Source organism: Trichogramma pretiosum, unplaced genomic scaffold (genome assembly GCF_000599845.2).
Source record: "Trichogramma pretiosum strain Unisexual culture from Peru unplaced genomic scaffold, Tpre_2.0 scaffold24, whole genome shotgun sequence".
Taxonomy (NCBI): Eukaryota; Metazoa; Arthropoda; class Insecta; order Hymenoptera; family Trichogrammatidae; genus Trichogramma; species Trichogramma pretiosum.
This window is the reverse complement of record NW_019641611.1, coordinates 1,702,138-1,727,635: the sequence shown is the minus strand read 5'-3', so window position 1 is coordinate 1,727,635 and position 25,498 is coordinate 1,702,138. Positions and strand designations below refer to the sequence as shown.

At 45.0% G+C, this 25,498-nt stretch overlaps 1 protein-coding gene across 2 annotated transcripts in view; it reads right to left on the bottom strand.

Annotated features, from left to right (window-relative positions):
* The window catches only part of LOC106648204 (semaphorin-5A), a 52,215-nt gene that overhangs the window by 12,306 nt on the left and 14,411 nt on the right, over nt 1-25,498 (bottom strand). For both annotated transcript variants that reach the window (XM_023458607.1, XM_014364907.2), the window contains exons 2-3: nt 16,441-16,580; nt 3,941-4,037 (exon numbers count right to left, since the gene is read on the bottom strand). In XM_023458607.1, the coding sequence (XP_023314375.1) occupies nt 3,941-4,037; nt 16,441-16,561 (218 nt within the window). In that variant the 5' untranslated portion in view covers nt 16,562-16,580. The remainder of the gene's footprint in view (nt 1-3,940; nt 4,038-16,440; nt 16,581-25,498) is intronic.

Below are 25,498 nucleotides of genomic sequence, written 5' to 3'. Positions count from 1 at the left end.
GGCGTGAGCGAGCGAGAGGTTTCATTGTAAAAAGCAATTAAATTTTTACCGTGCGTTCGCAGGCAAGCCTTTGATATGCACTTTGGCCCCTCCACCCCCTCCCTCTCTTTCTCTGTACATCGTATCGCACGATACGTGTAGCGTAGTACATGTAGTTAGTTTACATAGGCCACAATATGATGCATTGCTGCGGCCGTCGTCGCAGCGATATATATAGTCGCGCACTGCCACGAGGCTTGCAGTACTTTATAGCTAGCTAGGTACACAGCGCAGAATTTCAAGCTATCGATCGTTTGGCCGCGCGTACACGCACTGATAATGCACCTGGTGTGTTCCACATTTCGGGCTTGTTTCGATGATTGCATCTCTCTCTCCGTACACACTGCCGTATCGTATATATAGATTGTATTTTTACTCTCTCTCTCTCTCGTGGATGGCAACGTTTCAAGGTGCGTCGGAGGTTTGAAGAAAATAATAATATTAAAAAAAAACCGAGCAGCGGTCGGGCGATAAAATTAATTTGCGTACGTATTGGATTGAAAGGCTCGAACTCGATCTCTCTTTAGCCGCGCGGAGAGACGTACCCGTACGTGTAAAATAATACGCGCGCGATACCATTCAAGCGTCATGCATACCCTGCACGCACACGCGGTATATAGATATATAATGGCTTCGACGGACTTTTCTCTCTCGGCTCGACACATGCATGCAGTACTTCTTAATGACCTACTCTAGCTGCGGCGATACACATTTACTCGGAGAAAAGTCGACAACAAAATGTTGGATATGTATGTATTCCATGGGGAGCAGCACGACTCCTGGCCAAAAGTACAGCACATATACAAAGCGGATTTCGAGTGCTAATGGAAGAGCGCGCGAGATATGAAATGTATCGCGTTACGCGCCCGAGACTCCGAAGGCGCGACCATATAGTGTTTGTTTGTGTGCAGAGGAAAGCTTTTTTCTCGATCCTGCGCGTGTGGTCTGCAGACCCGCGCTTCGTTTAATATACATTTCACTTCGGGAATCCTGCTTCGCTGCGGAATATCTGATCGTTGAAGATTTTTGTGGTTTTCGGGCTGATTTTTTATATTTTTATTTTAGCCTTTTTTTATTGGAAAAAAGGAGAGAAAAACATGTTTAGGGTGAAACAAGATCGAGCGCGCGCGCGCGCGTATCGGCTGGAAATTAATGATACTTTTTATTAGCCTATATATAGGGAGATAAGCTTTCGCTGCGAGCTTTTTTCTCGTCGAATTTCACGTTCGACATGTATGTGTAGATTTTTTTTATTCGAAATTATACTGCAATATCGTTCACGCATCGAGAGAAAAAAATTCTTTAAAAAGCTTATCCGAAGAAAAATAAGAAAAAAACGGCTCGAGGCGAGCGTATCATCTCTTCGCGGCCTCTCTTTCTCGGTAGAAACAGAGAGAGAGAGAAAGATATAAATTTAACACCTCCAAGACTTAAAAACGAGATATTACAGCAGTCTCGCGAATGCGCGAGCTGAACGAGAAAGGTAAAACAAAATCACACACGTGTGCGCACATAAAGTGCCTTATCAAACGCGTGCTGTACCTATATATGCTGCTGCTGCGAGAAACCGGTAGGTATGCCTACGTAAGGTGTGAGCATCAATAAAAAATAAAAACAAAAAATCGAAAGAGTAGAGAGAGGAAAAAAGGCGGCTTTAGCAGTCTAGTAGAGGCAATTCGTTTTTCCACCTGTGTGTGTGAGCGTGTGTCTGTAAGTTCCCTGCCATATCGTATAATAATCGCAATATAATATATGTGGAGGCAAGAAAACGCGAGAAATTGGCTTATCTCGAGCGGCTGTAGGCCGAGACTCCAGTATTTAAATGCTCTCGTCGAGTGTTTGTTTGCGCGCGCTCGCCGTGTGGCTTCTATTAATATACCTTGACGAGTCTCGCGCGCGCGCGCGCTGATTATATAGAATTGCATTATGAATCGTCCGTTGCGTCATTTACGCTGTTTCTAGCAAAAATTCTATCTCCCTTAATATGCCCTTGGGTCGTATCGAACGAGCACGAGAGCGAGAGAGGGAGCAAAAAAAGATCCTTAATGTATTCGAGAAGTTCGCAGGCGAGTGAAAAAATTCCAGCGCGCTTTCCGCAGAATCCACCTCCGACTTCATCAGAAGTAAAGTAGCTATCCGCGCGCAAACCCATAATCAACTTGATTGACAACGAGGTATCGGACGTTAGTTTTTTTTTTTCTTTCGTCCTGCTCCTCCTGCCTCAGCTTCATCTCGATGCTGCTCTACAACATGTCGATCCCGTTAAAACTCGCTCGTAATTATAGTACGCACGGCGATCCTCCACATGTATATACGTGTGTGCCCGCGATATAAATGATGATGATACGCATCCTCTCCGAGTGGAGAAACGGAGCATCAGCGAAACATTTAATTCGCGCGCATCCCACAGCTCCAGAGAATATATATCGCCATTTTTTACGTAATATTGTTTCTTCGAGCGATTATATTTTACCTGACTGTGTATACATATATGTAGACAGAGGCCGGGGAGAAGAGAGCAAAGGGACGGTGCATAATCTGGTAGTCATGATGCGACACCCACGAAACGTGACGAGAATAATAAGTGATATTACCGAGTACTATATATATTCCGGTACGACGACAATATCCTGCAACGCGTGTATGGCTTTTTACCCCTTATTTCGTTATTAAAACTTCCTCGCTTTTTGCAAAAAAAAGAAAGAAAAAAAACTCTTTCAGGTAGTACGGGAAAATGTCATTTTTAATAGCTCGCTCTTTGTCGCGCTCCTTTTTTGTTTTTAATACATCAGAAGATCGCTCTCATTATCTGCGTGCTCATCGTCAATCGGTGCACTTCTGTTTACGCGATTATGCGTGCTCATTTCGTTATCTCGCATGGCGACTTCCTCTTTTCAACGATAAGCCAGTGTTGTGTAGCCTCGATTCTCGCGTTCGCCGAGCGCACCTACATTCCTCTATATCTTGTTGTACACGCTTGTTTACGAGCTTTTTATTTTCGCGGGTATTCAAGTTTTGATTTTGCGGCTCTATACGGTATCATGGGAAAGCCCAATGACAGTGCGCCAATGAACTTGGCATGCGAGCGAGTCGATTCGCGATGGGAAAAGTCCCCACGTATATACTTTGAGCCCGCACAAATTGGCTTGGCGGACGGCCAAAAAGCCAAAAAAGAAAGACGAGCGACATCTCGCACCTTGGTACGTTCGTTTTGTCGAGTAAGCTCGGAGCAAGAGGCGTTAAAATTTAAAAAATACAACCTTATATATATAAAGTCTGCTGTATATTGCAGGCGTAAGGCGAAATGTTTTGTCTGGCTCATGAGTGCCGCACGTGAGCGTTTAGTATAACAGACTGTGCGCGGAGCACATCGTATGCCGCGCAGTGCCACTGACCGCGACGACGACGCTTTTGATTTAAAGCAGCGCTCGAGATTATACCGTGTACTACTCCCTATCGTTTAGCTTATTTTATACTTTTTATTATTGGGCTCCACATTTGTCGCGATCGTCAGACGACAGAACTGAAAATTCGATTAGATCAGCTTATCGAAATACATAGACGCGCGCGAGTGTTTTTCGGGCCTCGGTATTTCCACTTTGTATACATGGAGGAATTAAATCTCATCGTAAATTTCGTCAGTTGTTTCATACACTATAGTATAGTGTATGTATAGCGACGCGTTGCTATCGTCTGTTGCGCAGCCAAAACGATTGCGAAAGGGTTTTTAACCTCGGGCAGAGGAGCAGCAGCAGCAGCTATATTCACGAGACTCCGGTCAATTAGCCGCACGCGTCGAGCCTATTTCAAAGAGCTCGGCGGCAAAGGTAAATATATTCGCACTTGGACTGCGTCGTTTTAATTATACACTCTGGCTGGCGTCCAAAGGGCCAAAACTTACCGTGCACCTACGACGACTTGCTGTCTGGCGACGTCAAACAGCAGCTGGGAATAGGCCGCAACGCCTTCCTGCTCGAACGACTGCTTTTCCGACAGATCTGCAACGAAATAAAACGAAATTGATTAACAAAATGATCGTTTGTGCGTGTATATATGCAGCAGGCGCGTTTGTCGAGGAGGGATTCCTCGAAACGCGTCGAGTATCATTATCTCTTTCTCTCTCTCTGCTTCTCGCGTGTCGACCTAATGGACCTGGGCATCTTCTCGCTCATCGATGAGAGAACGAGAGAGAAAAGTGCAGTCCTCGATAGATGACACGGAGCATTTATACAAGTGGAACGATAAGGGACTCGGGACGACATAATCGTTATTGCTAGCCGCGCGACACATATGGCCTATTTGAAACTTTCACGCACACACGGAGCAATGGTATACGCGCCCCTTTGTGTGCGGTCGATTTCATAATAGTAATTCAGGCAGTTCAATCTCCAAACGTACATACATTATACACGCAGGCACCATGTACCACGTAATTATGTACGTATACGCGTTTATAAAATACACGTCGATGTAAATGGCAGCGGCTCTCGTCTCTCGTGCTTGGGACAATATTTGTCTTGATATCGAGAAAAATATCTCGACGTCAGAGTCGCGCAAAGCGTCACGAAGAAAAGCTCTCACGCGCACGCGAAACGCGCAGCTCGAGAAGATTTTAAAAGCGAAATTTATGCGATGGCTTTCTAAACGCGTAAAATCGCCATCTAAATATAACTAATTGACAGTATGCCGTACACGTTCGAACGACGAGGACGCGAGAAAAGCGCTATTACCGAGCGTCCATGTTCCATGCGAACTGCATATTATACAGCTAGGACGACGCTTAGAAGTTACGGCGAAACATCATAACCCACATATTGCATCCCGAGAAAAAGAGCCAACGATATTTACGATTTGGTGTACTATATAGCAGCATCTCGCGAGGTTCAAAAAATATTACGGGTGACCAGGCCCCCGCATCGTACGTTTAAGTATAGCCGAAGGCCAATATATCAAGAGCACACACAGCTTCTTCTTCTGCTGCTTCATCTTCGTCTCTCTTTCTCTCTCTCTCCTCTCGTTCATCTCCTGCGCGCTCGCTTGTAATTGTGAGAGTTTGTTATTTCGCGTGCAGGACTGGAGCTGAAGGTCGTTTCTTTTCATCCTTCTCCCAACTTTTTTTCTCTTTTCTCTCTCTCTTTCTCTCTTTCTCCTTCTTTTTTTCCTGCTGCAATGGGGGCATATGTATATACTAGCACTGCTCCGCGCACTACTGCAGCAAGCTCGACACCCGATATTCTTGCGCGTGAGTGTACTACGCGCGTATACGTCGATCATGTGCAGGAGAGAGTAATTTTTTTCGCTGACGGGATTTTTGTTTACGGTCAAGCTTTGCACTTTATGCTTCGTTGTAACTTTTTTTTTACATTTTACTCTTTCTCCCTCTCTCTCTCTCTCTCTCTTGCTTTACAAGTATTAATAACGCTCTTGAAAAAAAACCGAACCTCCACCACTTTCTTTGTACGGAAAAAACTCGCAAGAGCATTATTCTCCGGTACGGAACGCGGACTTTTTCGCGGGTAATTACGAGCGAAGATGAAATTTTCAGCGACAAAAAAGGAAAAGAAATTCGCGGCTTCTGTTTTATATACGTGAAAGATCGATCAAGGCGGGAGCTAAGCGTTTATCGGCCAGAGAGATCTTGAACTTTAGCGATCGGACCTGCTGCTGTAATTACGAACGTCGTCATATTTCCCAAACGCTAAGTAGCTTCGGCTTTAAAAAATTTTTGCGGTCGATTAAATCAGGACTCGAAGAAACTCGTGAGCTGCTCGAGCCGAGCTCCGTCTCTCGTCCCTCTCTCGGTCAATTAGTCAAAGGACCTCCGCGGGCCACAGGAAGCATAAACGAGTATACGCGTACACTGCACTGAACTGCACTGCGTATAGAGTACATAAACGATAGGATAATTGCGAACCGGCTTTTTCGCGAGCAATTAACGTGTCCGGCGTGTATATACGTATAGTGTGTTTGTCGTAAAACGTGCGCGCGTCGTCTGCGAAACTTTACTCGATTAAAGAGTGCGGCAGTAGTAGCCGCGATTTAATTGTGTAAGAAGCAATGCGCGCCAAGCGAGAACCTCGAGCTGCGGAGAGCCGAGTGTTTAAATGCGAAAAGTGAGATTGAATTGGCGCGCTTAGCTTGATGAAGTTGTGAGGCCATGCCCGAGCATGTGAGATTCCCAATCCCGGCGAAGATGCCCGCTCCGCAAACGAGAGCCTCGCGTAGCCGCTATTGCCAATTGCATCCGATCGTTTGGTTCAGCGCGTCGCGTCGAAACTACCGCGCCGGTGCTTAGCACATTTTTTCCTTCCATTGTTTTATACGTGTATGTGTAATTGTTTTCCTCGCACAAAATGGAGAAGTTCTAACCGTTACTCGGCTTTTAGCGATACTTAAACGCTTCTGACTTTGATGAGTTTCTCATAAACAAAGAAAAGATAATATATCACTGGTGGCAGTTGTGACGGAGGATTGTTTTCCCTCCAATGCGGCAGCAGTTGTTTTGATATACATCAGTCTAACTTGAAATGTTATTTCTTGATTCTAATAATTTCTCCATTAAAGAGATCAATAACATTAATAATAGGGTTTCCGAGTAAAAAAAGCGTATGAATTGGATGAAAAAAGTAAGAGTACATCTCTCGGTATCAGGGAGGAAAAAAGCTCTTTCATTCTTGTATGTAGCTTATATATCGCGAGTGTAGGAGCAGCAGCAAAGTTGGCGCAGAGCATAATACTCGTTCTCTCTCTCTCGCGGTGTACAACATGTTCGTGTTGTGTTTTTTTCTCTCTCTCGCTACTTTGCGCTGCACAGCCAAGAGCCAACCGGACGGCAGTTAGCATAACCTGCTCCTCGTTCGCTCTGCAGCTACTGTATGTATATAGCATACAGTATTCGAAATGCGAGTCGTATACGCGAGCGAGCGTAGGCCGTTACGATCTTCGTGTACGTGTGTGTGTGTGCGAGTGCAGTATACGACGCGATCCACGCACGCACATTTGAAAGAAGAAAAAAAAGTGAGTAATGGGGGTCGCTGCCCTTTTGCTCTTTATATTCGAATAGTGCCAGTAGTACTATTATAAACGAATATGGTTTTGATGCCCGAGACCCCAAATGTGCGTGCGCGCCCGCCTGCCTGCCTGCCTGCCAGGCCTGCGACACGAGAGAGAGAGAGAGAAGTAACGATTTGCTCGCTTACTACTCCAATATATATAAGGCCTTTTGTTTCTTTTTGTAACCTATTTCGTTGGCGTGTATGTTGGTGTACCGAATCGATTTTATGTGGGCGCGCACACGTAGCGAGCCCGACGACGACGACCCCGTGCGTGCGATTCCACGCCAAGACAAAACTTTAAATAAATTCCCTAAAAATATAACCCAGAGACATTATTTTACCGCTCGCATGGCCGAGTAAAAATAATCAAAAATCAGTTTTAACTCTTTCTGGCGATGTTACTTTTTCACTCGTGATTTTTTTCTCGCCCTTCCCCCCCCCCCCTTTTTTTGCCCTTCACCTTGGGCATTTGCAGGAACCCGTGCCGCTGCAATAATCGACGGATTCCGATGATGGATTTATCGGGGCATTTTACAACTCGTTAAAATGCAGCGTGATTCGCTCTCCTCGCTGCTAAATGATTCGGAGAAGCCGCGTCGTTTTCTTGGCTGCGCTCGGCACTCGCGGTATAAACTCTGCTCGCTGCTTGGCGAGTAAAATCGAAAACACCCAAACGACTGCATTTCCCACGCGTGAACCTGATCGAAACGTAAGTTGACCACGATTACAGCAACAACTTCATCGATGTGAACCCTGCTCAGTAAGCTCTAATGTCTAGACGCTTCCAAAGAAAATAGCGCCTAAATTATGTGTAACCGAACGCGCGAAACGTTTGATCCTCTCGAAAAAAACTCGGACGTCTCGAGTACAGATGATTCGTATATACGTAAGATTCCTCGAGGATGCTATAAATAAATGCGCCGACCGGAACAAATTAGTTGTCGTTTACCAAGTGAAGCCGGATGGATGGCTTTTTCTTGCGGCTGCGCGCGCGACTGAGGCACTTTGTATTTACGGCCAATTTATGCTAATTAACTGAATAAGCCGATATTTGGACGATGATCCGATTATGCTACAGTAAGATTCGCAGATCCACATGCTGTATAGATATAGAGGCAGAGGCGGATTACTGGCAGTGCGCGAGCGAGTAACTCGAGAGAGGTAGATGTAAATTCTCTGCACTCGATATTATATACGCATACTATACAGGCTTTGAGTAGTTGGTAATGAGGATGCTGCACGTGGGTGCGTTTATATATACACCAAGTGCAGCACATATCGGTTGATCCACCAATTCATCTTTCATCGACATGCCAACAATGAATTCTGCGACGACGACGACGACGACGACAGTTGAAAAAGACGTACATGCAAGACGACGAGACGAGACGGAGACGAGTTTGACCGATAGGTCGATCGAGTGCTGCATTACGTGCGTCTGTGTATAGTCGCAGCTATCTCTATATAGTCAGCAACAGGTTACGCGCGAATCGACGTTTATGCGCTAGGCGCAGAGCTTTATATCGCACGCAGCTCTCGCCGTCGTCGTTGTCGTGCAGAGCTGTCTCTGTCGCGGCCGTGCGCGCTCTCGACTCTGATTAAAAAGTGCCGCGAGACATTTTCACGGAAAAGGGAAGGAAGAGGAGAAAAAAAGGAGTATACCTATATCGAGCGAGAGTAATTTTTCTCCGAGACGCGACTCGATGATTGTCATTATTATTGCAACGGATGCCCCAAGGATGTTGAAAGTCGTAGTAGGAAAAATACGCGCCGTATATACACAGGAGCGCGCAGCTTCGCGGAATAGCATCATTTGTCTTTCTGCTCGTCTCGGAGAATCGACACTAGCTTATAAATCGAGTATACTTATGGCGCATGCGTAACTCGTTCGGGTTTTGAATTTTTTATTTATGCATAAAAGAAAACGGCATCGATTGGAATTATATATTATATACAGGTCGGCCAGAGATATCTGCGCTGTACTTTCTGTCGTGCGGACGATACGCACGCAACGCGCGACCGAAGCCGAGCGTGTTTATATACGTGTACATGGTGTACAAAGGATCGCGCGTGACGAGAGAGAGAGAAGCCCTGCGCGCTCGGAGAAGTGCACATTATACCGCGACGAAACACCGCGAAACCACAGGTACACTTTCGAAAATCTGCCCAGCTCGCGCGCGATAAATATTTCATAAAAAGGACGACACGACTTTTTCGTGCGGGGACGACGCGTTTTCTTCGCTTTGCGTGTCGATAATACAAGCTCGAGTACCTGTGCGTCGTATAGCCATTTATAATGCCTCTGTACGTATTTCTGCGAGGCAATTTCGCCTCGCGATTGTATAAGCCTACGTACGTACGTACGTGTACAACAAGAGCAGATATAAATTCTGCGGATCTGCAGCAGAGCTGCTCGGTGTATGTCGCAGCTGCGATCTCGATATACTCGCGAGTGCTGCATTACTCGGCGCGCACGCGAGCAACCACGACACAGCAGCTACCATATAACGCGTTACACTTGTTCGCCTCGTTTTATTGTTGGAAATTAGCTCGTTCGCTCGAGCATCGAGGGCCGCACGCACGAGGCGTGATTCTCGCCTCCTCCTCGGCATGAACGTGCGCAGATGCGCAATCGCACCTGTGTATACGCATATAGAGCTCTCGTGGCTGCAATATATAATGTAATATCTGCATGTGCGCACCTAATCTTCGAGTCTGAACGATCGTAAAATCGTTCTTGTTCTTGTTGTTGGCGTTGCGCATTATAAAAAAGGCCCTAGCCACTCACTTATCGCCACCGCCTATATAAATCGTCGAAACTCTTAATTATCTCAAACGTCTTTTCTCGCTTCTATTGCCACTACAGCATTATGCGTGTGTATATAAATCTACGAGCGCAGCCGAGCCCAGTACGATGCGGCAAGAAATATATAAACACTGCGTTTCATTAAGTTTTACTCGTTGAGTCGCGCGCGCGCGACGCGCCTCGTTGCCTAGCCGCGCGCAAAATTAAGCGCATTACTCGCGAGAAGTATATTCGTTGAGCTGTGTACGGGTTGTGTGCTTGCTATATAGGATGCGCCATACCGTGGCGGCTGCGAGAGTAGCTATTTAACGCCTCTTTCAAACTTTATATCAATTAAAAGTTTCAATCGTTAAAGCCAAGCCGAGCTGGCTTATAGGGGCTAACTATCCTTCCTCGAACATAAAGGCATTTATTTAAATGTCGGTGTGCGCCGCTGCGCAGCGTACTTGCACGATCCGCGGAGTTATAAAATATGTCTTTGATGCACTGCGGACTTTTTCTTCATCTTTCTGCCGTTTAATACCGCTATTTAACGAGCCACTGTTCAAGTTCAAGGTCGTTCATCAACGGCAGGTACGAATTACACGCGTACGAGCATACGTATACGAGTAGCCATATCTCCAATACGACATTCTTCGACGCGGCAGAAAGAGACGACGAGTATTATGCGCGATAACTAATTTCATATTACCAGCTATTCTAACTGTTAATTTCTTAGCTGTTTATGTGCCAAAGGGGCGCGTGAAGAAGAGAGAGAGAGGAAGAGAGCCAGAAACAGTGAGAGATCCGTTCACTTTGTCCGAAATATAATTAATAATGAAAGAAAATGATTCAATGAATCAAGCGTGTGGTAGGCACGTCTGTGCGTTCAACGCAACGGTGCATTATAAACAACACGTCGATATATATACAGCCGCTAAAAATAGCACTGCCTCGACGTCTATAGAGGCAACGATCCTGTACTTGCGAGATGAGAAATATACAAAGCTAGTTAAAGGATAGAGTGAGCAAAAAAAAAGCGACAGAAGGGAAAGGAGCGAGCCGTCCCTGTACAACAACACGTGCGTAGGTGTAAAAGGGTCTGTTGTTTTCGTCCGTCTTTTTCTCAGCTTGACGCTGTACTGCTGCTGCCACCGCTGCTGCTTCTACTGCCTCGTGCTCGCTCGCTCGGCTATATATGCAGTCGTCGACCGACTCCAATTTCAAGCGGCTGATATAGCCTCTGAGCTGCCTCGTAGTAATGCGCCGTGGGTATCGTGTGTTTTATAATGCACGCGTTTATAAGCAGCTGGACGCGAGAAAATTGAAAAGGATATATGGACGAGCTGCGCGGCGATGGCACGGTCCGTCTATAGCTTCCGGACTGTGGACAAGACAAGCCGGGCGTGAGTATCGTGTTCGTTTCTTTTAATTCCCGCGGCAGCAGCGAGGTTGAGAAACTATTAAAGCGCCAAAAGGAGGATGACACAAAAGTGCACTTATATAGACTAGCGACGCGACCAAGAATTGTCGTCGCGACTTTTTTGCCTTTTACTTTCATATCATTATTTTTATGTTTTGTTTTTCGATCCGTCTCTCTAAATAGCAAGATACGCTCGCTTTCGTCGAAATTACAAACGATCGCAGAATAGACGGGGTCGGGAGCTAAAGAGAGAAAGAGAGAGAGAGAGAGAGCGAAGCTGTTTAGGGGGAGAAGCAGCTGGTGATCCGCTCGCGTCACACACGCATATACACAAATCGTTTTCACGCATGTAAGCCAGCCCCCGACTTACGGCTAATTTTAGAAAGTAATATAAACGCTATATTCGGACTGACTTGATGCAGACGCGTCTTTCTTCGTTGGGGTTTTTGCAGCTTCGCGCAAATTGCACATGCACGAAAATCGAATGTGAATTTTCGTTACATGGCAGCATATATATTTTTGCTCGATTTCACCGACTTTATTCGCCTATCGTTGCGCGCCGATCGTGTATATGCCTCGAAAATTATGACTCGAACGAATAAATAAATCTCCTATAAATAGTAACATCGTCGATGCTCGTATATACTCCCCCGCGGATACGCGGCCCGAAAGTCGAATGAAAAAAAATTACCAGAGAACACATTTGCACAGATAGATATGGGTATTTCAGGGTCAGACTCGGGCTTGCTGCTGACCAGGAAGAAAAGGGAAAATTGCCTATTTCGAGCGAGAGAGATCGAATAAGGCAGCTCACGAGAAGAAGTAGAAGAAGAAGAAGCAGCAGCAGCAGCAAAAGAAGAAGAGACTACGACGACGATGAAGCTGGAAAAAAGAGGAAAAAAGTCCTCCTCGAAGCAAAGCATCAGCCCTGCAGGCGCTCACTACTACGGAGAGCTGATTTACAGGCGCGAACTGGTGATTTACGACGTTATATTCTAGCTTCGCGTGTGTGTATGTGTGTTTCGTATTTTCCTAGGCGTGTGTGCGACCTCACCGATACATACGTGCGCCGCTCCTGGTGGCTGTATGTATGCACGCAGTGATCATTCTGTTTTCCCTGCTGTGAGCGGGCAGAGTTAACACTTTCTTTTGGGCTCTCGGCGCTATAAGACGCGGATATTTTCTCTCCCTGCGCGTGTGCGTCGCTTAAAATACGCAAGATATCACGTTTGACCTTTATGTGCAGAGAGTAGACGCCCAGTAGGGCGTACATTGATTTTCTTTGCGCGTGGCCATGTCGTGTATGTAGCTGGTCTCTGATTTTCTTTCTTTACACGGAGTAAGCTCGGCAGCAGCAGCGATCGGAGCCAGTTGTTGCTCACGATTGTGCAGCTTTTTGTGCGAGTGGTCGAGAGCCTTGAGAGCTAATTTTTTTTAAGTCTCTTCCAGGAAACATAATTAATGCTCGAGTGCATCTCATGAAAGTCCTAAAAATTTATGTTTATTTTATTTTTGTGCTTTTGGCGCGAGAACATTTTTATTTTTCGTACGATTTCGTTCTCTCGAACGACTATATTATCGACTAGCGCTACCCTATAGTAAATAAAGCACTTGCGCGAAGAAATATTCGTTGGAAAAATATCGATCAACTTTCGCTGAAACTCGGTAAAATAAAAAACGCGATGATAGGTTTTTCGCGCGTAAAATGATTACCGATCAGTCGTTAGCTCCGCTTGTTGAAAATTTATTGGCACAGGACTGCGTTATTTATTGGATCGATCCTCGTCCCTCTGTCGTGCGACGCCTCGCTCGCTAGGCCAAAAGTGATAAGGGCGACGTCGTGGACGACGACGCGTACCACGTCTCAAAATGTGCGTCGCCCATAAATCGTGCCCTCTGCACGCGTGCATATCATATAGGGACGGTCGCGGCGTTATAAATTTATAATACGCGCGGGTACGCATGATGGTACTTATCAAAAAGCATCTTGGCTGAAAGAGAAAGAGAGAGAGATAGCTTTTAACGCGGCAATTGCCAATAGACAAGCTGCGGAGAGCGAGCCACGCGCTCCGACTGCCTCCACATGCACACCTTGGATATGTGTATAATACGCGCGTGCAGCAGCAGCATACACTCTCGAGACGCTGCACATATTTTACAGATATAATATGGAAAGTACAGGCTTGCTATGCACGGCTCGTTCTCCGCTGCAGCGTCTCTCTTTCTCGTCGCTGGGCTCGCGCGCGCGCGCCTTTAATATATTAAAACGGCTTAATTAAACTGGCTCGAACGTAAAAGACGCTACCACGCTTTATGATACATAATAATGATAATGTACTCGCTGCTGATGCACTGTGTGCTCGGCGTGTTAGTTGCTTATACCTGTGTCTACACGTATAACTTCATACATAATCAAGTTGGTAATTATCGAGTTTGCTTGAGTAAGCTCCGTATGTATATGGCTATACGTAATGGCTTAGAAGGCAGATATTCGCCTGTGATTTGGATTAAAAAACCAACCTATACACGTACGTGTGCGTGTGTGTGCACGTGTCCTGCGGAGCGCCTGCTTCGCACTGCGTCCCGTGCTAAATATGCATATAGCATCTGCTGCAGTATACAGCAGCAAAGGCAAGGTCAATCGCCTCGCGAGGTTGCGCCAAGATCGCATCCGAGAGAAAGAGACACTTTTCCCATAAGGTCGTGTGGTTTTATTTAAAAGGTCAGCTGCGATGACATGGGACGAACGTCATCAGGCTCATTGTGCTCGTGTGCGAAATTTATCGGACCTCGTATAATAATGACGACCCATGAGTGTTCGCACACGAGTACACTTAGCAAACACGTGTTAACGTATTATGCGATGTCAGAAACGTTTCTTATTAATTGAACTCTTTACCGCGTGTATAACAAGCCAAATTGATCAGCTGCTATAATACAGAATTGTTTTTATGCCCGGGCTAGTTATAGATGCAGAGACGAGTCGAGAGCGCCGTCACCGATGTCTATCTTCGACTCGTGCGAATTTTTTCAAATATTATATTTATAAATGTATGCGCAAGCATCGAAGGTGGCCTCTATCTCTCGACGACTATAAATAATAACAATTCAAGCATCTCTCGTATCCGCATAATATAAGAAAGATGATCCATTGCCATAGCAACATTTTTTTTCATTTTCGCCAGAGATTCAATCGAATCGATAAGGCTCATTATAGCGTCATTTATGTTGTTTGTCTCGGACGACGATCGTCTTCGCTTTTTTTTTTTTTTTGTTAATTCGTATACGGCCGCCAGAAGAATGTTAAAATATTTATATTCAAGCGCGTGCAGAGAATCCTGAAAACGCCTCCAACGGGAGACTCATGCTGTTTTCATTCTCTCTTTCACGAAGCAAAGCAGCACGCGCTATAATACACTTGCTAGAAAACATTTTCGGGGTGCGAAACGACTTGCCATGCAAATGAAAATCCGACGCACGTATATGAATTTATATTGACGCCGCGACTATAACGAGCTGCACGAGCTCTCGAGGAAAAGTTTATCTTTTTTTTCTTTTTTCGTTACCTCGAGCTCGAGTCACAGGTTTATTTATCTTGCATAAATATTATGCATGCACTGCGGTATTAAAATATGTACTCGAAAATCTCGTTCCGCGTTCGGTCGAATGAACGTCGCCGTCGTCGTCGTTGGCGCGCGGTCGTTGATACGATTGCGTAATTCTTCGTTAGCCGTGAGCTAAGCAGCCGTGTGTGGCACGTGCATTTCGCAAAGGATGAAAATGTCAACTGCAAAACACGCGAAGCAAAGTCCGAGGGATTTACTGCGCGTATACGTAATTTTCGAGAAAAAAGGAGAGAGAGAGAGAGAACATCACCGAGGCAAAGACTTTTCAGCTGAAATCGCGTGAACGAGACAAAAGCTCGCCCGCGCGCTCAAAGACACGCGCAATTTTCCCATCTCGAGATCATCTCTCTAATTCGCTCGATCACGTATATGGCTTATTCACGACGCGAGAGATCGCATATCGACATGTGCTCTTTTTTTTGCGACTCGGCGTATACGCGTCGTACGTGTAATATACGTGCGACGTTATATTGCCAACTACGACTCGTCGACGACTTAGCAGGAAAAGCCAAACGCACCGCGGGAGTTCCGTCTCTTTCGCAATATATGTGCGCTCGCACACACAGACACAGACGCACGCAAACTTATAAGAGAGGAGTATGGAGCACGTGTATACGTGTGACGCGAATCGATTGACACTGTGACCTCGCGTGAGTTGCAGCTCTCGTCGGCCGTGATTTTGCGCTTCGCCAAGACACCACCGACAACGACCAGAGAAATACAGAGAGAGAATATTGTCTCTCGCGTGTAATCTTCTGCGAAATGAAAATACAAAAGAGATTTTAACGCTCGGCGGCGCACCTCCGTACGATAATATTGTATAATATAAAATATATATCGTACATGAAAATCGTTTAAAGATCAAAGAAGCGAAAGGCATTTATGTGTGTATGTTATATGTGCTACAATCTGGATGTGTAGTTTACTGCCTTCGAAGGACACACATGTACAGCCTAGGTAATTGTTACACTATACTCGAAGTGAATTTAAGCTCGAAGATAAAGGAAAAGTTAAGGGGAGGGGGGAGAGGATTAAGAAATTCAATTGCGAACAATTACTCGGTCTCGAATAGATCGCAATCTCTCTCGAGCCACGCGGAATATTTGTGTTTTTCACTCCCGAGCTATGTCTACTCTATATACAGTATGCACTTACTCGAGAAAACTCGGGATTTTCATTGTGCCTCATAATGTATTTGTCGCTTTAACAACGTATACACACGAGGCGCCGGTTTGATCATAATTCAGGTTTAACCTATATACTACACCGTGGCTGGTACACATTATAATGTACGTTTATGCGATTTATGCCATTTTTTTCCGCGCTCCCCCTTCGAGTGTAGCCGGATCTACTTGGTGAACTTTTGATAATAAATTTGCGAAAAGATATCTGTAGTGTAAATAATAGAAGTGATGTAGGATGATCGATACGATGCGTAAATCATTTGCCCCGCGAGGAACGATAGAGCGGTAAATGTATAATGTATAGTGCGTAATTTTAATATCAATTTACCATCAAAGGCGATATGCCGGAAGTCCGAGGCAGCAACCAGATTTGCCGCGACGATGAGCAGCAACAGCAGCAGTGACAGCGGTAACACGAGCCAATTTCCAGCCTTCGCTTTCGACGTCATGTTGGCACTCTTTTTTTTTCTGAAACATAGAATGCAGAGCACACATTTTAGCTATAATGGTATTTTTTGCTTTTTCGTTTTACATTAAACGAGAAGAAGAGCCTGCGCGAAACGAGATGAAGATTTTAAATGGTTACATACGCGGTTCTGCTACGTACACACGTGTGTCTGCGTATATTTGTGTTTTATTTGATTGTTTTCTTTGGCGAGAGAAAAAAAGAGAGGGAGAAAGAGAGAGAAGAGATTTTTTTCTCTTGTTTAAGTGAATTTCACGTTTCTTTCCAAAAGTGGCACTCTTTTTCGAGGCGCATGCATTTCGTTAATTTACGGCAAACTCTCGACACGCGTGCACGTATAGACTTTCAGCTGCTGCGGGGAGTAAACATTTTTAAAAGTTTTAAAAGACGCAGGAATGGCTCGAGTTGGATTGCTTCATTTTTTCTACCCCGTTCGCCGCTCGCTAGACTGGCTCTACTCCTATACTTTTTTTTTTATTGACGCTAGTTTTTGCGCAGCTAAAATAACACGTTCGCTTATAGATATATACAGTAACGGCGCAGGCTGTGTATAATTAAACGAATAACGAGATATTCATTGCGAGCGAGTCCGAGTTGAAAACTTTTGGCGTTTTCGCGTCTATACGGGCGAGTATTAGGGGTATGATAGAATTAATATTTAACGCCTCGCGCGTTCGGCCGCAGCGCTGCACGTTTTAGCCAAATGAAACTCGCGTCGGCGTGGCCCTGCTGCAGCAGCACTGGCTATGTAGCGGCTGCACTGCTCCGCGTGCACGTACGCGCACTCACTTAGATTGGCAGCGAACATCGTGAACGTGACGACGGCGAGCAGCGGCTCTCACGAGGTGCTTTAGGCGCGCATGTATTTTCTTAATGCTCGGAAATAATCGAGTCGACCGCGGCGAGGATATATCATGGAAACGCTCGGTGATCTCGGCGCGTTGCGTTGGTCCGCCCAAAAGAGCAACGGTATACGCATACGAGTAACGCACACCGAGTCTCGGCATAGGTATAAACCCGAGCCCTTATTCGTTAGATTTTAAACTCTCGAAGAAGCTAAAGCCTAAGCGGTTAAAAAAAATCGCTGTTCGAGCGATGCACTGCTCGTGATTCGAATATATTTTCTCTCCTCTTTCGCTTTCTTTCTTCTTCTCTCTCTTTTAAACTCTCAGCGAGATTTCTTCGTTTGGTGTATGCTGTGTATATACAACGAAGCACTTATGAGCGTAGAAGTAGCGATGCCGATGCTACACCAGCAAGTCCCATAATATGTGTATCGTTAGGCCTACGTTTATAAATTATCTCAGTCAAAAAACCAGAAGCTCGAAATTTTTTTTCTCATTAAGGTAAACACACGCGTCGAGTGAAATGGACCGTGACTCGACGCATATATCGCGCTGAATCGGCGTTTTTAGAGCTGCATTTCGCACGAGTCTTTTATGTACACATATTATTAGTGAGCCAAAACAACAGATAGATGTTGATTTTAAAAACACCTAACATCGTCACTGAAACGTACATATTTTTGTTTGGAAAATAGGCTTATTAATGGCCTATTCCAAAAGGTGATATCGAATCGTTTGAAAAAATCACAGAAACTAATCGCTCGAGCCGATTCGTCGAAGCGATTTTCGTCTTACTTATAAACTGGGAGCTCGTGGGTGCACGAGCCATTATTCCTTACAATGAATAGCTGCTCTGACGCGCGCGTAAAAGAAGGCGCAGGACGATAAATTTTAAACTTGGGCTAATACGCATACGTACTCGCGCGCGCGAAATAAATTTCCAAGTTTCTTCCTCGCATGCGTGCTATATATGCGCCGTGATTTTACGTTATATATATGTGCGCGCGTACTCCCGAGGGATCAAGCGGATTTGGTCTCGCGCCTTCATATGTATGCGATATAAATATTCGACTTTATGAACCCTTGGGAACGCGGCTCTCTGCTATATAGTAGCGGCTCGTGTGCCGAAATTTTTTTTGCTCCAAAGCTCCGCGTATTGATTTGTATACAACGGTGAAACTTTCGTTCTTCGGTCGGTCAGCGTCTTCGAGCACACATACACGTATGTGTTCTCGATGAACGTCCAAGTTGCGTTTTAGAAAGTTTGTTAATGTTCGCGTACACACACTGTTGGAGAGCGCTAGGAGCTCGAAGAACTTTTCTAATGGGATATTTCTATCGCTGAGATCTTGGATAAATCCGTTGGCAGTATAGTTACGTAAAAGGGAGATTTATCAAAGCGCCACAACGCACGTGTATACACGATGCTACTGTTAACGAACGAGAGTGTGCATAACGCCGCGCGATGGACGAGCTCGAAATAAAGTCGAGAAATCGCGACGGCTTCTGCGTATATGCATGTGCTGTTGCAGCTCGAATGCAGACGTTAAAATCTGCGTGGGACGACGATAATTGCAAAATTGCCAAATCGCCGCGAGATGCGCGAAGAAAAATAAAATTACAAAATAATCTCATGCTAATTAGCCCGTGGTTGTTTTGTATTTCCATAACAACCGACAATGAATGAAGGTTCCATTTATTACACGTCATGTACTCGTTGAGAAATATATCATAAAAAGTATCGGAACAGCGTAATAAATCATAGAACTACACGTACGCCTGTATGCATGATCTGTCAGAAAAAATTAATACAATGTGCCAGAAATAATTTTACAATGTCAACCTGACGAAGACTATTCGCGCATATATAGCTGCACGCGCGGATTAAAAATCAGCCGTCGAAGAGGAGAGAGGCGTCGGAAATGAGACTTTTTGCAATTAATAAAATGGCCATGTAAAAAATTTTTAATTATCATACGCGCGAAATGAGAATCTGAAATTGCCGAAATAAATTTCAGCGCATATACGACTGCTATATACGCACGCGCACGCTTTGTTTACGAACATTACATCTTTCTCTCTCTCTCTTTCATGCGCGTACATGTACGAGTACATGCACAATTATGCTAATAAAAAAATAAAAACGACCGACCGAACGACTACGCGTTACGGTGTTTCGCGACTTATATACGATGTAACTGTACGCGAACTTCATGCTTCTTCGACGACAATAAACTCATTTCCATAAACGGATGTAAAATCGCTCTACATTTCTGCTGCATCGCGCGCACGCCCGACCCTCTATATATATATATGCATGTGCGTGCGTTTTCCTTTGCTGCATACCGTAATATGTACCCACGCACGAAATCGTGCTGACAAATTCGGGGCCTCGCGAGATTACCTACAGAATTACGGGCCGATTGTGAAAGAGACGTTTGCTGATCAAAAGTACGCGAGTACTGAATAATGGATAATTCGTAATGTATGATTTTAGTTGGAGTCGATTTATGGGATTTTTCATAGCCCACAGATACATTTATTGGCTTTCCATTTGGCTGCCTTCAAGAATAAATTAATGCTAATACATTTCAAAGCAGCTCATCAGCAAGATAAACGGTTACGACCTAAGTGATCTCTGCAGACCAAAGATTCCAATCATAGATAATTACTGATTTTTTTATTTTGATTACGCGTAAGTCTCTGTCTAGGCTCAATAATAAGATCGTTAAAAAAAATAACATTGCACAAGCGCGCGAGCTGTAAAAAAGCAGAGAATGACCTTTTCCAGACGCAAATAAAAAAAGAAGGATAGAAATGAGTTTCAAGGGTTCGACACGGCTAATAGCTGAGTTAATATGACATGTTTGACGAGCGCGCGAGGATGTGTGTTTGAAACGAGCAGACTCGGCTATATTATGTGTTGTATGCGAGAGCTAGAAGACGAAGCCATGTACTTGGACGTTGTGTTAGTCTTGCATCAATCATTACTTCGTCGAGTCGATGATTTTTTTCGAGTGGACTAAAAATATAGACGCGCATCTCGTGTGTGAGCTTTTTTCTAATTCTAAAATACGATGACTAATGCCTCGTTTTATTTTTGTTCTTTCTCTCCCACTCGCATCGGGCTGCATCTTCTCTGACATTAATCCATCGCTCGAGGCGCACGAGCTCGGTTGATTTTTTTCTTTTTTTTTCAAACACCCGCTACGATGCACAAGAAAGAAATCACTCATCGCTGGGGCGATCGGAGTCAATCGATCTCCTATACAACTCGCTCGCGAACATATGCCGCTCTGTTTTACGCTTTTTTTTTCTTTCGCTTTGCTCCGCGAGCATTATATAGCGACTCGTGTGCACATGCACCCCGCAAGCGGGTCACGCTGCGTATGCATTATAACGCGTGCGTGCGTGTGTGTGCGTGGCGCGAACAAAGAGAGCCCAACGCGCTCGCTCGGTGCTAAATGCAGCAGGCCCTTTTTTTTAAACGCTCGCGCGAACGAGAGAAAAAAGGAACAAGAGGGAAGGACTTGTGGCACTTCTGCAATCGTATTATGTGTAGAAACGTTTCGCGAGCGAGGAGCTATACGACTCGGGGCTCCGCGCAGGCCCGCAACAATGCGCGACAAACGTCGACGCGAGCCATAAGGAAAGAAAGCGAGGGAGCTGCTGCTGCTGCTGCCGTTGCTGCCAGTCTCGTGTTCCGCGAAAACTCATTAAGGGATCTTGCTCCTTCGCTTGTACACTTTGACGCGCGAACGCAGTAGGCACGTATGGCTTTTTTTTCAGCTTCTCTTTCTCGTTCGCGAAGCTTCGGTAGCCACGAGTTTTTCTAGTTTTTCAGAAGCCTTCAAATTCCCTATAATGCATATAAATTTACAATCGCGAGGAAACAATATAACCGATACACTGCGCTGCATACAAGCATCATTATGTTATATTGAGAGCCACGAACGAGCTCGTATTTTTTCCACGAAACAAGACGCGCGCAATATACGTGCACACATAGCCTCTGGGAGGAGAAAAACGAAAATCGCGAGTTTGACAAATGAGCCCGGCAAGGCGGACCCGTTACGTACGTACATTCGTATATGGTACACCCCGCAGACAGTTTAAAGCGAAATAAATGCATCGCGCGCGCGCCTGGACCGATGATAATTACAGAAAATTTATTCGGCGCGAAATCAACGGTATCGTGCTTGAATATCGCGTATTTATTCATCTCCTCGGACGCCATTCTGTAAAATCGAAAAAAAACCTTTTCTTTTTGTTTTCTCTTCCCATCAGCGATAATACAAAAGGATATGCTCGCTTGTATATTAAAAAAGACACATACACTGGATCGCGTGTGAAAAACGTCTCGAGTTGGAAACGATTAAAACGACGCGTTCTGTGTACATACGATACGCATCCGTCAACGTGCTGTTACGTGGGAGAAATGTTCGGTCACTTTTTTTCGTGCTCTTATGCGTGCTGCCGAGGAAGAGGAGGTTTTTTTCATCCGCGACTTTAAAAAGAAACGCACACGCGGCCGAGGTGTCGAGTGCTCTCTCGTTGCACGCGTTCATTATTACATGTGACTCAAAGAATCTGGGTCATCAGCCCATTTTCGAGCTCTATTACGCTGTCAACAATGCGACTACGTAAGCTGTAGGCTACGCGCAAATTTGCATAACGAGAAATTAATTCTCATGCGACATGCATAAGCGAGGAGAATTAGATGCTTTGAAAAAAAGCAATCGACATGGGATTTGTAAAATCGTAAAAATCAAATAAATACAACGTTCGTAAAAATTTAAAAACGTGACTTTGGGCAAAAATCGCATTCACAATTAAAGCATTGGGATCTTTCTTTCTTTCTCTCTCTCTCTCTTTCTTATTCGCGGTGGGTCTTTTTCTGATACCCAGCTCCATGCAATCGTACACGTTTACGAAAGCCGTTATACACTGCCTCACGCGCGGGTCTCTATTTACGAAAAAAAGAAGTGAGTAACATAAGCCAAAGGTGGAAGTGTACTTATATACGCAAAAGTTGTCGCAGTCGTCGTCGTTGCGATTTCGCCTCGGAGACCGCACGCATTCGAGAGAAAGGGCGACACGAATTCGTCCCAAGTCTCTATACAGAGCGGCGACATGAGATGGACTTCGTGGGCGTGTATGCCAATCCAGATTTTTACGAATGAAACTGCAGATTTGAAAATGTGCTAATGAAACGTCCAGCGATCGAAAAATCAAGCTGGCATTATCGTAAACCGTATCGGCCTTTATTGCGTTTATGCTGGGGCCGAAAACTCGCCTCGACGCTGCTGGACGATCGCGTGTATACGAGCGAGCAGGCCCCCCCATGGCGAGGCTCTGCTGTCGCGTTAACGTCGACCGCGCGTACCAAAATACGCATTTTAACGGCGGTATTACACGTTTTTACGTGTACGGATGTAGAAAGTACAGGGTGATCGCGATAAAATTGATTTCGTGCGCGTAAGATGATATCGCCGAGATTAAATTGAATCATGATTAATCAATTATTACATTTTAGCCTGACACTTGTTCTGTTTCTGGTTATATAGAGCGTGTTGAAATCTCATAGAGGCGATTGTAGCGATCACACGCATCTCGGCGAGATAGCGGAAAAATTAAGCGATGCATTAGCTTGACACGAGCACTTGGTCGATCGATGTGTACGTGACAAGTTGCAAAATCTCACTCGGCGTGAAACGTCCGTTTACCCTGACACTGATGGTCGTACATACAAGCGCGGCTACACGCACACACAATGCGTCGGTCGAGGTCCGTTAAGCATCGATCTCGATCGGCCGCAGCGTCGTCTTCTGTGTGCGCAGGCGGAGGCGGAAGAGGCGAGAAAAAAGTATTACGGGATAATATGTACTCTGCGAGGTTGCACATATACACACGACGCAACCTCTCGCGAGAGGCGAGTCGAAAGTCGAGCAAACCGGACTCCCGCGAGCGGCGAGTCGTTCCGTAAGCCGTGTACGCCGCGGCATATATGCATCGCACGCGCCAAAAAGTTTTGCCGGCCAGAGACTCGACTACCTGTGCGCCATATATAGCAACGCGCCGCTGGTTGCAAAACACGTACGAGTTGCTTCTTTCATTTTTTTTCCTTTTTTCTTTTTTTTTCTTTTTTCACAATGACCGAAAAGTTGCTTCCTGCAATATATGCTAACAAGCGAGGGCGGCGGAAAGTTTCAAAGTTTTTTTCGCGATAAGTTTTTTTATCCTACAAATAATAGACGCGCGGAGAGCGCGTTACAGCTTACACCTCTTTCTCATCGATAAACTTTCCGTGTGCGCGCGTGAAATTATTTTTTCACCGCGGCTTTTCTATATGTATACGTGTATCTGCTACGATGCAATTACCCGTATTATATTTACAACTGCAGCCGACGAAAACAAAGAAACCACTCCTATGTTTGGGAAAAAAGGAGAAAAAAAGACAAGCGGATGATCGCAAGTGCGCATTCCGCACTTGTTTGCCGAGCGCGAGCTGCAGCGGGCGGCCAGGCGGGCGGAAGAGCAGAAAAGAAAACGGCATTGTGCTCGCGCGTATAGGATAATACGTATTATTATCATTACGAGCCCTTTTTCTACCGCCGACGCGACCTTGTAATCGCTGATGCTGCTGCTGAGACTTCTCGTGCTCTGAAATGCGAGATCGTGATTTTTTAAGAATAATAAACGCAAAAAATCTCAAAATTTATCCTCGCCTGGACCAACGCGACTTTCTCGGAGGAATGTCAAAATGTCTGGCTGACGCGCTCTAATTTTTCTCTAGGCGTATATTTCAAGCTCGGAAAAAGAGCAAGTGTGAAATCCACAACGTTGGGAGCAATCAGTGTCAAAAAGTACAACGACACTTTCTAGAATGTATGCTATAATAAGCGAGAGAAGTACTATAGGCCGATAGGGAATTGTTTTCGGAGAGAAAATTCTTGTGGTACTGCGACGATGGTCTTTCGAGAGATACGTATGTGTACAATACGCTGAAAAAGAGCAAAGAACTCGGCGCTACTGTCTTCCATTCAAAAGCTCGTGTGTGTAATTAGTGCGACAGGTTCCAAGTTGTTTATGACCTTGACCACCACACGAACGGCGATTGTTCAAATACCCATGTATGAAATTTTTCTATTCACTCGAGACCCTAACGGGAATAGAAAACATATAATATCGAGTTTCGCAATTATGTATCTCTCTGTATGACTAATAATAATTATTCAAGCAATAACAATCGAGAAAGTTGAGAGAGAAAGAAAAACAAACGACGTGGTGGCTGGTCAATAAATAATCGGCGAGAGTTCAAAGTTAATTGATAGCTGCTGGCCGAGCGTTAGTTAATGCCCAAGGAATGTAGAAAAATAGGCAATTAATTAATACAAAAGGCTGCTGCATCACGAGCGCATAAGTATGAGACATACTCGAATCGCGATAAGCCGTGAGATGATTCAACGCAGAGACTGCGGTACAGTGCGAGTCGCAGCGGAGCTGCAATAGGTCGGAGTTCGATAAGCATGCCTAAAAATTCTCCAGAAAAACGCGTGACCTCTCGTATATAGGCATTCCTCGAATGTGTGTGTTTGTGTGTACGCGCGACTCTCGCGAGCGTCGCAAATCATTTGCGCATATAAAATCAGCCTTTATATAATGCATAAATATTATACATACGAGCAGTGGCACTTGTGTCGGCGACGATTAACATACATACGTGTGGTATACGCTTTGACGAGATGGCGCATCTCGATTAGCAGCATATTTACGAGCTTTTTCATATTTATATTGAACCGTAAATTTGCATTCGCTGGGAAGTTTGGCGACAGTTCCTCCTTCTTCTCCTTTTATTATTATTTTTCGGAGATAGAGCTGGCGAAGAACACTCAACACCGATCCAGCAGTATAGAGTTTCGTACTCTCTCTATCTCTAGGCGACTACGTAGTCATCATAATACGATACTCATTACAGAACTCGTGCTCGCGGCCCAGAGATCGCCTTGCAATTATCTCGTAATGATGAGATAATGCATATGATATTGTATTATATTACGTATATATAGAAAAAA